Genomic DNA, 15,007 nt, shown 5'->3' with positions numbered 1-15,007 from the left:
CAGGGCAGAAACCCGGGGAAGAGAGTCACACAGAGAAAAGACTCCGGAAATCTGCAGAGTCCCTCCAGTCTTCAGCTTTGTCTTCAGTGTATGTGTAAAAGGAAATTATCAAAGTCTGGGAAAGAATAACATGCAAGTTTTAAAGGTAACAATCCCCAAGTTCACATAGGGCCAGAACAGCTCCTGTTCCCAGTAGTCACACTAAAAAAATAAAACCTCATTCTGGTTACATCTGTTATAGTACTCAGAAGGGTTTTGCCTAGCAGCAAAGCAAAGTTAGCTCAAGGCTAAATGCTTCTCTAGTTCGTGTAACAAAGTATAAAGCAAGGCCTGAAAGGATGACGCTGTCTCTAAATAAATTAACCACATCCTAGAATTGAAGTACAAAAATATCCAACACCAAATAAGGCAAAACTCACAATGTGTGGAATCTAATAAAAAAATTACCAAACGTGAAGAAGCAGGAAAATGTAACCTATAATGAGAAAAATCATTCCATTGAAAACCCAGAAATGACAAAGATGATAGAATTAGTAAACAAAGATATTAAAAGTTACTATAATTGTATTCATATGCTCAAGAAGTTACAGGAAATATTAAACATGTTAGGCAGATACACAGAAGACATTTTTTTAAAGATACAAATCAAACTTCTGGAGATTAAAAACTACAATGTCAGAAATGAAAAATAAACTGGATGGGATTAACAGGTGACTAGGTATTGCCACTCAGTGTTCTTCCCTGGAGAATCCCAGGGATGGGGGAGCCTAGTGGGCTGCCGTCTATGGGGTCGCACAGAGTCGGACACGACTGAAGTGACTTAGCAGCAGCAGCAGGTATTGCCAAAAAATAATTAGTAAACAGCAGTAGAAATTATTCAAAATGAAACAAAGAGAAAAATTAATGGGAAAAATAAAAAAATTATCAGTACCACTATGAGAGGTCAAATATACATGTAACTGGAATCCTAGAAGACAGAAGAGGAGGGATCGAGAAAGACACATCTGAAGAAATAACAGCCAAAAATTTTTCCAAATTTGATGACATATATCGCTACATATCCAGGAAGCAAAATGAACACAAACCAAAGACATTACAGGAAAACTACAGACCAAAGTCTCTCATAAACACAGATGCAAAAAGTATTTTAAAAAGTTAGTAAATTGGATCCAGTAACATATAAAAGGATAATACATTGTAACCAAGTGGAATTTATTCCAGGAATGCAACTGTTACTTTAAGAGTCGAAAATCACCCAATCACTGTATTAACTGACTAAATAAGAAAGAGCATCACAAATAGATACAGAGAAGTATTTGAAAAAGTACAATACCCATTCCTATTAAAAATTCTCAGCACATTAGGAAAAGAAGGGAACTTTCTCAGCATGATAGAGAGCATCTATGATAAACCTATAGCAGCCATAATGTGTGTAAAGTGTTAGTCATTCAGTCATGTCTGACTCTTTGCAACCCCGTGGACTGTAGCCTGCCAGGCTCCTCTGTCTATGGAATTATCCAGGCAAGAATACTGGAATTGGTTGCCCCTTACTCCAGAGGATCTTCCTGACCCAGGGATCAAACCCGTGTCTCGCATACTGCAGGCAGATGATTTACCATCTAAGCCATGAGGGAAGCCCGTCATATCGAAGGGTAAAGAACAAATGCACCCTCCCTAAGATTACAAATAAAGCGAGGGTGTTCACTCTCGCATTTCTATTTCACATTGCATAGGAGGTGCTAGGCAGTGCAATAAGGAAAAAGAAAGTAATTAAAGGAATGGACATAAAAAGGAAATAAAACTATTTTTATTCCCAGAAGACAGAACTATCTATGTAGAAAACTTCATGGAATCTATAAAAACAAAATGAGAACAAATGAATTTAGCAAATTTCCAAGCCAGAATATCAATATAAGGAAATCAATTATATTTCTATATTGGTAAGGAACACTGGTATTTAACTTTTTTAAAGTATGAAATTTATCACAGCAACAAAAAGAAACACTTACGTATAAACTTTTTAAAAGCTGTGCAAAATCTGTACACTGAAAATTATAAAACACTGTTCAGAGAAGTTAAAGAAGACCTTAAAAAATGAATCAAGTTAAAAACCTAATCAAAATTCTAGCAGGTTATTCAAAGAAACTGACAGGATAATTATAAAATTCACATGAAAGTGCAAAATGCCTAAAATGGTCAAATCAATTTTGAAAACAAAAAATAAAGCTGAAGAACAATGTGAGAAAATTAGATCACTAATTCCAAGCAACTATAGGATCACCTTCTGACATTATTTTAATACAGAGATGACCATTGCTTTTTCACATATATTTCATCTTTGTAAAATATAAAAATATTATACATATCCCCTTTGACAACTGCCTCACTTGTTCCTTCCTTCCTGCTTCCTAGAGGTAATACGGTCTCGTGACCTTCTTTCCAGAACTTTTTTGTACATCTATGTACGTGTCTGTGTAGACTTAGAAAATCAGAGTGCTAGCATACCTCGGAGATACTGCAGGTTCAGTTCCAGACCACCACAATTAAGTGAACGTCACAATAAAGCAAGTCACACAAATTTTCCGATTTCCCAGTTCATATGTTTACACTACACTGTATTCTATTAAGACTGCGATAGCACTATGCGTACAATAATACTGGACACACCTTAATCTAAAAACAGGATATTGCTAAAAAATGCTAAGCATCACCTGAGCCTTCAGCAAGTCATAGTAAACAACACTAAACACCACTGATCATAGAGTACCATAACAACTATCATCATGAAAACATTTGAAATATTGGGAGAATTACCAAAATGTAACGCAGAGACATCAAGTGACCAAATGCAGTTGGGAAAATGGCTCAAAGCACAACTACCACAAACCTTCAATCTGTTAAAAAATATATATATACAGTATCTGTAAAGCACAATAAAATGAGGTATGCCTTTGTTGTATGTGTTTAATACCATAAAGGAATAGATGAGAATGAGAAAAGCTTCAATTCTGGACAGCTGTTACCTAGGGCAGGGCCAGAGATGGGGTCGGGGTATGAGCATGGGTCAGCAGAAGGATAAGGATGCCCTTAGCAAGGATCGCATCTACACAGCTTCGAGTCTCTTGGTAATGTTTTGTTTTCTCAACCTGGCTGGTAGGAAATAGGGATACCTTGAATACATTTGGGTAAAAAGATTTCAAGATTTTTCAAAACTATATCATTTTCTATTACTTGAAAGTCAAATAACAGTGATTCCTATAGTACCACTGTCACAACTTCCAATACAGGATATTAACATAACCTTAACAGCCAGGCGTACTGAACATGTATGGTACTGAAGACAGTTGAGTATGAGACAGTACTGAGGCATAATTGTTATATTATTATCCACGTTATCGTGAAGAACAGTATGGAGGTTCCCTAAAAAACTAAAAACAGAGCTACCGTATGACCAGGTAATCCCACTCCTAGGCACATATCCAGAGAAAAAGATGAGCCTAAAGGATACAGGCACCCCGGTGTTCACTGCAGCACTGTTTACAACAGCCAGGACATGGAGCAACCTACGTGCCCATGCATATTTCACTTCAACAGGTGAACTATAAAACATTACATATATTTTATATGTACTGATGTTGAAAAAATCTCTAAGACATACTATTTAAAGAAAAAAAGAAAGTTTCAAAATAATATGTACATTGATTTTTTTAAAATATGCATAACTCTGTTTACAATGGCTAAGGCATGGAAACAACCTAAATGTCCACTGACAGAGGAATGGATGAAGATGTGCGGTGCGTGTGTGATGGAATATCACTCAGCCATTAAAAACAGTGAAATAATGTCATTTGCAGCAACATGGATGGACCTAGAGAGTCATTCTGAGTGAAGTCAGCCAGACAGAGGAGGAGAAACATGGTGTAACATCCCTTCAATGAGGAATCTAAAAGGAAATGATAGAATGAACTTACTTACAAAGCAAGAAGAGACTCACAGACTTAGAAACTGAACTATGGTTGCCAGGGGGAAGGGATAGTTAGGGAGTTTGGGATGGTCAGGGGCACACTGCAATATTTAAAATGGATAACCAACAAGGACGTACTGCACAGGACATGGAACTTGGATCAATTTTATCAGGCAGCTTGGGTGGGAGGGGACTCTGGGGAAGAACTGATACATGTGTATGTACGGCTGAGTCCCTTCGCTGTTCACCAGAAACTACCACAACACTGTTAAGTGGTTGTACTCCAATACAAAATTAAAAGTTCAAAATAAAAAAATTTAAAAAGTGGATTAAATATATCATTAGGCATGTTAACAGGATGTGATTACATTTTGCAAACACAGAAATTTACAGAATGATATAAGGGTGAAATACAATGGTGAGGATTTGCTTTAAAATACTACAGGAAAGAGACAGGTACATGAGACAGATGAAGGGCAAAAATATTAATTACTGGAGCTAGATGATAGGTTTGTGCAGGCTCTTTACAACATTCAAGTTCAAAGTTTTTTAAGGAAAATTATATTTTAATGCTGCAGAAAAGATGAATCTTACTAATGTTAGTGTCACAATGTGCTTCTCCAGAAGAGCAAAATTAAGTACTTTTATTCTGAAAACTTCTCAATAAAATGAGTTTAGACTCTGGACTCAAACATGTAAGATATTTTTAAATTTCTATAATAAAAAGACCCCAGTTAAGCACTTATTAACAGCAAAAGCATCTCTACAATCAATTACAAAACCTAAATTAACTCTGATCTCTTTTGCACATTAATCCATAATATTCTCTTCCATCCGGAGCTCTCTCTCAAAACAAAATGTTTCGAGATCACAGAACAAAGGGTGTCGTCCTCTCAAAGGCAAGCTACTGCTGATGCGTAACCAACAGCATCAGCCTTCTGTGGATAAAAATAGCCTTCAAACACCGCATGCACCAAAGACCAAGGTCCTGGGGGAAGACGGAGAAGAGCAAAGCAGTTACCAGGGAGGAATTCGGCCGGCTGAGAGCTTGCCCTTCTGCCCTTCACACAAGAGTCTGTTTGCAACTGAGACTGGGTTCTTGATTCCTATAAAATAGAATCAGCAGAAAGTGAAATCAGAAAGTCTTCAAGTTTCCCACTCAATTTTGTGGCTGTTTCAATAAGACAACTTTTAAGTATCAATATCTTGGAAAACTGTCTATAAATATACTAATGAAAACTGTTATTTATCATGAACAGTAAGGAGCAAATCAAATATATGAATACCTATAGGTATAAGAACAGAACAAATATAAAAACATACATTCTCATTTTATCATGTGCTATAGCAGCAAAGACTGAATTTGAAATAACACAAATTTAAATTAGGTTCCTTTTTAATAGATTTCAGGATAGAATTAAAAATTTAACTGGAAATTTGCCATCTATTATCAAAACCATGAATTTCCTCTAAGGAATACACCTGAGTACAAACAGCTTCAAATTTCTCTTTAGGGAGAAAAATTAATGGACAAAAATTTTAAATCTCATCTGCAAGAAAGAATAAAGTCCTACAAATGGGGAGAGAGTAGGGAGAAGAGGCCAAAGGTGTACAAGACTGAAATTGATGTGGCTAGGCTTGTTTCCAGGAGGGAAAACAAAATGGAGAGGGAGAAAAGGGTGCTTCTCCAGAGGAAAATAGGACAGGAGGTATTAGCGTGAAAAAGAACTGCCAGGGTGACAATAATAACAAGTATGACAATGACTACAACAGAAGCCGGTGACAGTAACTTAGGATCCAGTATGGGCCAGGCCCAGTGCCAAACCTTAACCAGCATCAGATTATTTAATGGACACTTCACCTCTATCACATAAGTACAGTTATAAACCCTGTATGATTACTGAGCAAACATTTGCAAAGGTTAAGTTACCTGCCCAGGATCACATGCTGAGATTTTAACAGAGGCAGCTAATGACCACACCCTTGACCACTAACTTATAGTCTCAGGACACTGTTAATACAAAAAAAAAAAACAAAAAAAACAGCAGGATATAAAGAGACTGAAAAACCTCAGATTATACAACAGATTGACTTAAAACTAGATATTTAGCTAAACACCAAAAACTACTGTCCCCCACTAAAAAAGGATAAACTATCAAAAGAAGAAAAACTCAGATCTCTGTACAAAGCTCTTAAAATAAATTTATTTCTGTGTATGATGATTCAGTGGCATAAAGACATCAATTAACTGATAAATTAACATAAATTCAAAGCTATAAATTCACCATCAGAGCTTCAAAAGGACATCTGCTGCTGCTGCTGCTGCTAAGTCGCTTCAGTCGTGTCCAGCTCTGTGCAACCCCATAGACGGCAGCCCACCAGGCTCCCTCGTCCCTGGGATTCTCCAGGCAAGAACACTGGAGTGGGTTGCCATTTCCTTCTCCAATGCATGAAAGTGAAAAGTGAAAGTGAAGTTGCTCAGTCGTGTCTGACTCTAGTGACCCCATGGACTGCAGCCTACCAGGCTCCTCCATCCATGGGATTTTCTAGGCAAAAGTACTGGAGTGGGGTGCCATTGCCTTCTCCGCAAAAGGACCTCTATGATATATGAAAAACTGACTCTTAAATTCACCAGGTAAACTTTGTAAAAAAAAAAAAAATTAAGAGGCACTCATTTTACAAAATACCATTTCTTATTCAAAGCTACTGTAATTGAGTGTGCTTTGTGTACAAAATAGACAAATATATCAATGGAACAGAATAAAGCTAAAGTTGAGATACAGACATGTGTGAATGAGGATATTTAATACGTAATACAGACAGTACTTCAAATGTAGGAAAGGATGGACTGTCTGTGAGAGGCGGACAGAACACAGAGTGATGGGGGTCAGACTGCTTTATAACAGTACCAGCTATCAACGGGTTGCTTTGCAGCTATAAATGCACCCTTGGTTGCCTGATGGGTAAAAGTGGGCATGGGCCATCTAACCATGCAGCTGTGGCCAGCTGGCACACGGCTCAGCTTCGTCAGGAGAGGGCACTGGAGATACAACGCAGCGGCCGGGCTCCGGGAGCTCACAGGCATTCACACTACGTGACCCACACGGCTCTCTCCAGCGCCAAGTGCTGCGGGGTGCAGCTTCCTCCAGCATTTGCCCACCACATGTTTTCCCCAACTCCTGACTCAGGCCACGGCAGCACAGCGGACAGCCCCAGAAAGAAAAGGACCATAGTCATGGATCCCACACCTTCTCCTCAGTCCCACACATAGCAAAGGATCCTGTGGGGCTGGCTATCTAGAGAGCCAAAACCCTAGTCATCATCCTAGGAACAGAGGTTTACCTCCCACAGCTTCCTGAGCTCTGTGTGCCCACCTGCCAGTCTGAGCCCCACAGGACGGTTTCTGCTCCCACAGGAATACGGCCTGGGTAACCCAACAACCTCTCTGCCAGACAGCAGGCTGCAGCCACACCTTGTTCAGTGAGGTGTGAACTTCCTTCCACATTTCCCTTACATGTGTATTTCCCCTTTGCTCTTTACATTAAGCTTCTCCAGTTCAAACTGCTGTGTAGTATCTGTCTCCTAGCTGGACCCAGTCTGATACAATAAACTTGGACAAATTGCTAAATCTCTCCTGTGTCTCAGATTCCTCAATTATAAAGTGGGGATAAAAGTATTGATCTCAGAAAGCTTTTCTGGGCACTAAATGATTTAACACACATGAACTACTGGAGAACAATCCATGGTAACAGTCATCCAATAAATGGTGGTTGTTATTATCCTTACTATTATTGCTCAATAAACTATACAGGGACAATTTGTTGATCACTTCAGAAACTGATCAACAAACAATGCATTCAAGAAGCCAACAAAAAATAAATTACACATATATTTGAAGAATATGTAAGTGATGGACTTACAGTTATGACTGCGAGCTGACTGTGGCACAGATCATGAACTCCTTATTGCCAAATTCAGACTTAAGTTGAAGAAAGTAGGGAAAACCAAGAGACCATTCAGGTATGACCTAAATCAAATCCCTTACGATTATATAGTAGAAGTGACAAATAGATTCTAGGGATTAGATCTGATAGACAGAGTGCCTGAAGAACTACGGACGGAGGTTTGTGACATCGTACAGGATACAGTGATCAAGACCATCCCCAAGAAAAAGAAAGGCAAAAAGGCAAAAGGGTTGTCTGAGGAGGCCTTACAAAGAGCTATGAAAAGAAGAGAAGCAAAAGGCAAAGGAAAAAAGGAAAGATGTACCCATTTGAATGCAGAGTTCCAAAGAATAGCAAGGAGAGATAAAAATGCCTTCCTCAATGATCAGTGCAAAGAAATAGAGGAAAACAATAGAATGGGAAAGACTAGAGATCTCTTCAAGAAAATTAGAGATACCAGGGGAACATTTCATGCAAAGATGGTCACAACAAAGGACAGACACGTATGGACCTAACAGAAGCAGAAGATATTAAGAAGAGGTGGCACGAACACACAGAAGAACTGTACAAAAAAGATCTTCACAACCCAGATAACCACGATGGTGTGATCACTCACCTAGAGCCAGGCATCAAGGAATCTGAAGTCAATTGGCCCTTAGGAATCATCACTATGAACAAAGCTCATGGAGGTGATGGAATTGCAGTTGAGCTATTTCAAATCCTAAAAGATGATGCTGTGAAAGTGCTGCACTCAATATGTCAGTAAATTTGGAAAACTTAGCAGTAGCCGCAGGACTGAAAAAGGTCAGTTTTCATGCCAATCCCAAAGAAAGGCAATGCCAAAGAATGTTCAAACTACTGCACAATTGCACTTATCTCACACACTAGCAAAGTAATGATCAAAATTCTCTAAGTCAGGCTTCAACAGTACTTGAACCATGAACTTCCAGATGTTCAAGCTGGATTTAGAAAACGCAAAGGAACCAGAGATCAAACTGCCAAAATCTGTTGGGTCACTGAAAAAGCAAAAGAGTTCCAGAAAATCATCTATTTCTGCTTTATTGACTATCCCAAAGCCTTTGACTGTGTGGATCACAATAAACTGTGGAAAATTCTTCAAGAGATGGGAATACCAGACCACCTGACCTGCCTCTAGAGAAACCTGTATGCAGGTCAGGAAGCAACAGTTAGAACTGGACATGGAACAACAGACTGGTTCCAAATAGGAAAACGAGTACATCAGGCTATAAATTGTCACCCTGCTTATTTAACTTCTATGCAGAGTATGTCATAAGAAATGCTGGGCTGGATGAAGCACAAGCTGGAATCAAGATTGCCGGGAGAAATATCAATAACCTCAGATATGAGATGATACCATACTTATGGCAGAAAGTGAAGAACTAAAGAGCCTTTTGATGAAAGTGAAAGAGGAGAGTGAAAAAGTTGACTTAAAGCTCAACACTCAGAAAACTAAGATCATGGCATCCAGTCCTATCACTTCATGGCAAATAGATGGGGAAACAGTGTCAGATTTTAATTTTGGGGGCTCCAAAATCACTGTAGATGGTGACTGCAGCCATGAAATTAAAAGACACTTGCTCCTTGGAAGAAAGTTATGACCAACCTAGACATAATATTAAAAAGCAGAGACATTACTGTGCCAACAAAGGTCTATCTAGTCAAAGCTATGGTTTGTCCAGTAGTCATGTATGGATATGAGAATTGGAGTACAAAGAAAGCTGAGCACCGAAGAATTGATGCTTTTGAACTGTGGTGTTGGAGAAGACTCTTGAGAGTCCCTTGGACTGCAAGGAGATCCAACCAGTCCATCCTAAAGGAAATCTGCTGCTGCTGCTGCTGCTAAGTCGCTTCAGTCGTGTCCGACTCTGTGCGACCCCATAGATGGCAGCCTACCAGGCCCCGCCGTCCCTGGGATTCTTGAGGCAAGAACACTGGAGTGGGTTGCCATCTCCTCCTCCAATGCATGAAAGTGAAAAGTGAAAGTGAAGTCGCTCAGTCGTGTCTGACTCTTAGCGACCCCATGGACTGCAGCCTACCAGGCTCCTCAGTCCATGGGATTTTTCAGGCAAGAGTACTGGAGTGGGGTGCCACTGCCTTCTCCCAAAGGAAATCAGCCCTGAATATTCATTGGAAGGACTGATGCTGAAGCTGAAACTCCAATACTTTGGCCACCTGATGTGAAGAACTGACTCCTTCGAAAAGACCCTGATGCTGGGAAAGATAGAAGGCAGGAGGAGAAGGGGATGACAGAGTATGAGATAGTTGGATGGCATCACCAATCAACGGACATGAGTCTGAGTAAACTCTGGGAGTTGGTGATGGACAGGGAGACCTGGCGTGCTGCAGTCCATGGGGTCGCGAAGAGTCGAACACGACTGAGGGACTGAACTGAACTGAACTGAAAACCTTAAGAAATGCAAAAGCCAAAAAAAAAAAAATGAAAAACAAACAAAAAAAAGAAATGCAAAAGCCATAAAAAGGAGAATAATAAGTTTGACAAATAAAAATTTAAGTTCCAATATGATAAAGCACATTATAAACAGGGTTAAGTGGCAAGCCACACAAGAAGTGTAAGCAGAGAAATGCTAATGGCCTTGAAAAATATGAAATTTCATTAAATGCTAATAATATCTCATAATAAAAGAAATTAAAACTAATTGAAATGCTCTGCATACCTATCACAAAAATCAGAAGAGATACAGAAGATTACAACAAATGTGTAAGTAAACTGACCTAATTGATATACATAGAAAACATACCCAACAACTACATAATACTGTTTGGAAGTTCATATGGAGCATTCATTAAAATACACCATAAGCAGAGCCACAAAGTAAGTCTCAAGAAGTTTCAAGGGGTTGGAATGTTTCAGACTATGTTCTCTGATGACAGTGACATTAAACCAGAAGTCAATAAAATGTTTAAGCAAACAAAGCTGACAATTCATTTTAAAAAGACAAATTCCTTGGAAAATACACATAAGAAAAATATAGATAGTCATATAACTGGTAAGAAAATTGAAACCCATGTATTTAAAACTTTCCACAAAGAAAATTCCAGTAACTCAAAATAACCAATGAATGCTTCCAAATAATTTTTAGAAATCATTCCAATTGTATGCATACCCTTTCAAAGAATAGAGGAGAAAAAAAAACCCAACTCATTTTATAGAGCCAGCCAAACATGATTCCAAAATCTAAAGAGAATATTTTAAGTTAAGTAAAATTAAACCGGATCATTGCATGAACATAGATGTCAAAATCTTAAACATCAGGAAATCAAATCCAGTGGATGTAAAAAACAAGATAAAAAATTCAATCAAGAAGACTTTATGCCAGGAATGAAAAGTTGGTTTAGCATTCAAAAAAAAAAAATCATAAATTTTATATGTACAAAATAAAGAATAAGAGTCAAAGATGCAGAAAAACACTTAATATTCAATACCCATTTAAAATAAAAATGGGTATTGTAAGCTATCAGTAAACTAAGACTAGAAAGAAACGTCCTCAATCTGATGAAGAGCATTTATGGAAATTGTGTAGCTGGCAGCACACAGTATGGTGAAACAGCTCAGAGTCCCCTCTGAGGCCAGGAACAAAACCAGGATGTGCACTATCATCACTTGTGTTCAGTACTGCACTGCGCCAGAGCCAGAGCAATAACGCAAGGAAAAACAAAAACGTTAAATACCGGAACAGAAAAGCAAAACTGTCATGACTCACAGATGGTGTGACTGTGTATATAGAAATTATGAAAGAAATTTATTTTTCTAACTGCTTAAATTAACCAAGTTATCAAGACCACTGAATACAAATCCAATACACAAACCTCAACTGTATTTCTAAATACAAAAATAATTGGATACTAATATTTTAAAATATATACTTATAATAGCCATAAAAAAATATCTGGAATAAATCTAATAGCAGATGTATAAGATATCTATATTAAAAACCATAGATATTGCTGAGAAAAGTAAACATTACTTACATAGATGTACACATTCTATGTTCACAACAGAAAGATGCAATATTATTAAGATGTCAGTTGTCCACATATGGTTCTATATATATATTCAATGCAATACCAATCACAGTCTCAGCAGGGGTTTATTATGAACACTGACAAGTTGATCCTAACAATTTTATGAAAATGCCATAAATTGAAAAATAGCCAATACAACTATAAAGGGGAAAAAAGGAAGCTGGAAATCTTATACAAGCAGACTATCAAGACACAATGTCAAGCGATAGTAATGAAGACGGTATGGCACCGGCAATAGCACAACAGACAGAACGATGGAATAGAAGGGATAGAGACAAACCGCTACACATACAGTCATCTGATCTGCCAACACTCTTCGGAGGAAAGGATTATCCTTTCTACTGACAATGGCAATAAGCCATCTGGATATTCATAAGAGGGAAAAAAATTAATGTTGGTTCCGACTTCACCTACTCTAAAATAAATCCGAACTTCATAAGAAAGCTGACTGCTGCTGCTGCTGCTAAGTCACTTCAGTCGTGTCCAACTCTGTGTGACCCCATAGACGGCAGCCCACCAGGCTCCCCCATCCCTGGGATTCTCCAGGCAAGAACACTGGAGTGGGTTGCCATTTCCTTCTCCAAAGCATGAAAGTGAAAAGTGAAAGTGAAGTCGCTCAGTCGTGTCCGACTCTTGGCGACCCCATGGACTGCAGCCTACAAGGCCCCTCCATCCATGGGATTTTCCAGGCAAGAGTACTGGAGTTGGGTGCCATAACTATGAAGGGTTAAAAACAATAGAAGTTTTATCTTCAAGAGGAAGCTATCCTCAAAATTTTGGGTAGACAAAGATTTCTTAAAATACAAAAAAAAAAAAAAAAAAATTAGCCATAACATAAACACTTGATAACTTAAACCTCATTAGAAGACTGAAAAGGTGAACCAGGCTGGGAGTAGATATTCGCAATACATGTATCTGACAAAGGATTTATATCAAATATATAAAAATTACTCCAACAAATCAATTTTAAAAATCCAATAAAAAGTACACAAAAAACAAAAACACAGTACACAAGGATATCTCGATGGCCATGACATATGAAAATGTTCTCAATCTCATTAGTCACCAGGGAAACTCATATTAAAACAGTAATACCACTACACACATATCAAATGGCTACATTTTAAAAAGAGTGACAATACCAAACATTGCCAAAGATGTCAAGTAACTGAAATGCTCATAAATCGTGGGAGTATAAAAGTAACAACTACTTTCGAAAACTGGGCAGTTTCAACTGCAGCCAAACACATATGTATCTAAACTTACCATTCTAAATCCTAGGTTTATACTCAAAGGAAGGAAGTGCATATGTCTACCAAAAAACTTGTACAAAAATATGCACTGCAGTTTTTTTATTATTATTCATAAGAGTCAAAAACTAGAAATTATTCAAATATCCACTGAGGAGAGCAAATAAGTTATTATATACTCACGCAACAAAATGCTGCTACCACAAAATTTTAAAAACTATTGTGATACAAATCATACGTCATTCTCACAGGTGTAACAGTAAGCAAAAGAAACCAGACACAGAGGGATATGATTCCATTCATATGAATTTGAGCCAAGGGCAAATTAATCTATAGTGCCTAAAGTCAGAATCTGGGGAGGAGGAGGAGCAGGGGGATGGGAATACCAGTGATATAAACTAAGGAGAGGCATAAAGAACTTGTCTGGGAGTTTGGAAAGGTTTTCTATTTTGACACGGAAATCTTTTACGTCTCGATTTTGGGTGTTGGTTTACAAGGCTATATACATGTAGGAATTCATGAAGCTTTATATTTAAAATCTGTGCCCTTCATGTATATTTCACTTCAATAAGTGAACTACCATACGTTATGTATATTTTATATGTAGTGATGTTTAAAAAATCTCTAAGACATCCTATTTAAAGAAAACAAGAAAGTTTCATAATAACTGATATCATTATTTTTAATTTACCATTAAAGTTTCAAAATACATTTATTTTTTTAAAATATGTGCAAAACTGTATTTCTATTACATATAAATACAGATAAATGAATTTTATTTTACTGGTTAAACCCTCCAGGGAGAGTTTTGGAAGGAAAGATTTGGAAGATCAAAGGTAAATTTTATTTATATCATTTGAATTTTTTAACAATAAAAATATATTATTAGTATATTCAAATAATTGCAAAATTAATGGAATATGCCAATTCCAATTTTAAATGTCTGTAATCTCTTGCGGGGATGAAGGAGAATGACCACACTCTAAGCAAAGACTTGGACATATGCTGTTTCACTGTTTTCTTTAAAACTATCTATAGGTAAGATATTATGTTTTAAATTCAATAAAAGAAAAAAATGTTTGTTTTCAACATTAATACAAGCAAGAATGATGAAAACAACTGGGCTGTTCTTTAGGAGGAATGAAATGGTAATATTCAGGTTTTTTTAAGAGTAGAGATAATGTGCTTTAATGTTTACATACCACTCAGTGCCCCAACAGCTCCAAAATTTAAGGATTTTCCATCCATTATACTGGCGTCACATTCAATTTCACCCAAGAGATTTAGATTGGACCCCATTCCTGCATTTGTAAAAGGAGAATCCTAAAAGATAAAAACAAAAATTAAAATACCATTAGTCTTTTTTTTAATTTACCATTAGTCTTAAAGAAAAGTTGCCAATGCTTAAAAAACTCTTCTAAACACTAGGAAGGTAAAGAACACTTCCCAACTCATTGTATGAGATCAGTACAACACTGACTCCAAAACAAGACAAAGACAAGGAGCAAAAACTACAGATCAATATACTCATGAATAGTGATACCAAAATCCTCAAGGAAACAAAATGCAGCAAAATATGGAAGCATTATATACCATGAACAAGAGGGATTCCAGGAAAACAAGTTTGGTTTAATAAACTCACTGTAATATACCATGTTAATACAGAACAAAACCAAAACCAAAAAAAAAAAAAGATCATATTAATAGACCAAGAAAAAGTATTTGACAAAATTCAATACGCTTTCATAAGAAAAACACTCAACAAACTAGAAATAGAAGGGACT

The 15,007-nt window shown here is 37.3% G+C and overlaps 1 protein-coding gene across 6 annotated transcripts in view; it reads right to left on the bottom strand.

The window, feature by feature from the left end:
- TASP1 (taspase 1) overlaps positions 1-15,007 on the bottom strand; it is a 317,056-nt gene that overhangs the window by 259,393 nt on the left and 42,656 nt on the right. For all 6 annotated transcript variants that reach the window (XM_027560288.1, XM_027560285.1, XM_027560289.1 and 3 more), the window contains 2 exons: positions 14,426-14,546; positions 4,986-5,070 (listed from right to left, as the gene is read on the bottom strand). In XM_027560288.1, coding sequence (XP_027416089.1) covers positions 4,986-5,070; positions 14,426-14,546 — 206 coding nt within the window. The remainder of the gene's footprint in view (positions 1-4,985; positions 5,071-14,425; positions 14,547-15,007) is intronic.

Source organism: Bos indicus x Bos taurus, chromosome 13, assembly GCF_003369695.1.
Source record: "Bos indicus x Bos taurus breed Angus x Brahman F1 hybrid chromosome 13, Bos_hybrid_MaternalHap_v2.0, whole genome shotgun sequence".
NCBI classification, from domain to species: Eukaryota; Metazoa; Chordata; class Mammalia; order Artiodactyla; family Bovidae; genus Bos; species Bos indicus x Bos taurus.
The sequence above is the reverse complement of the archived record's forward strand: the minus strand, read 5'-3'. Positions and strand labels throughout refer to the sequence as shown.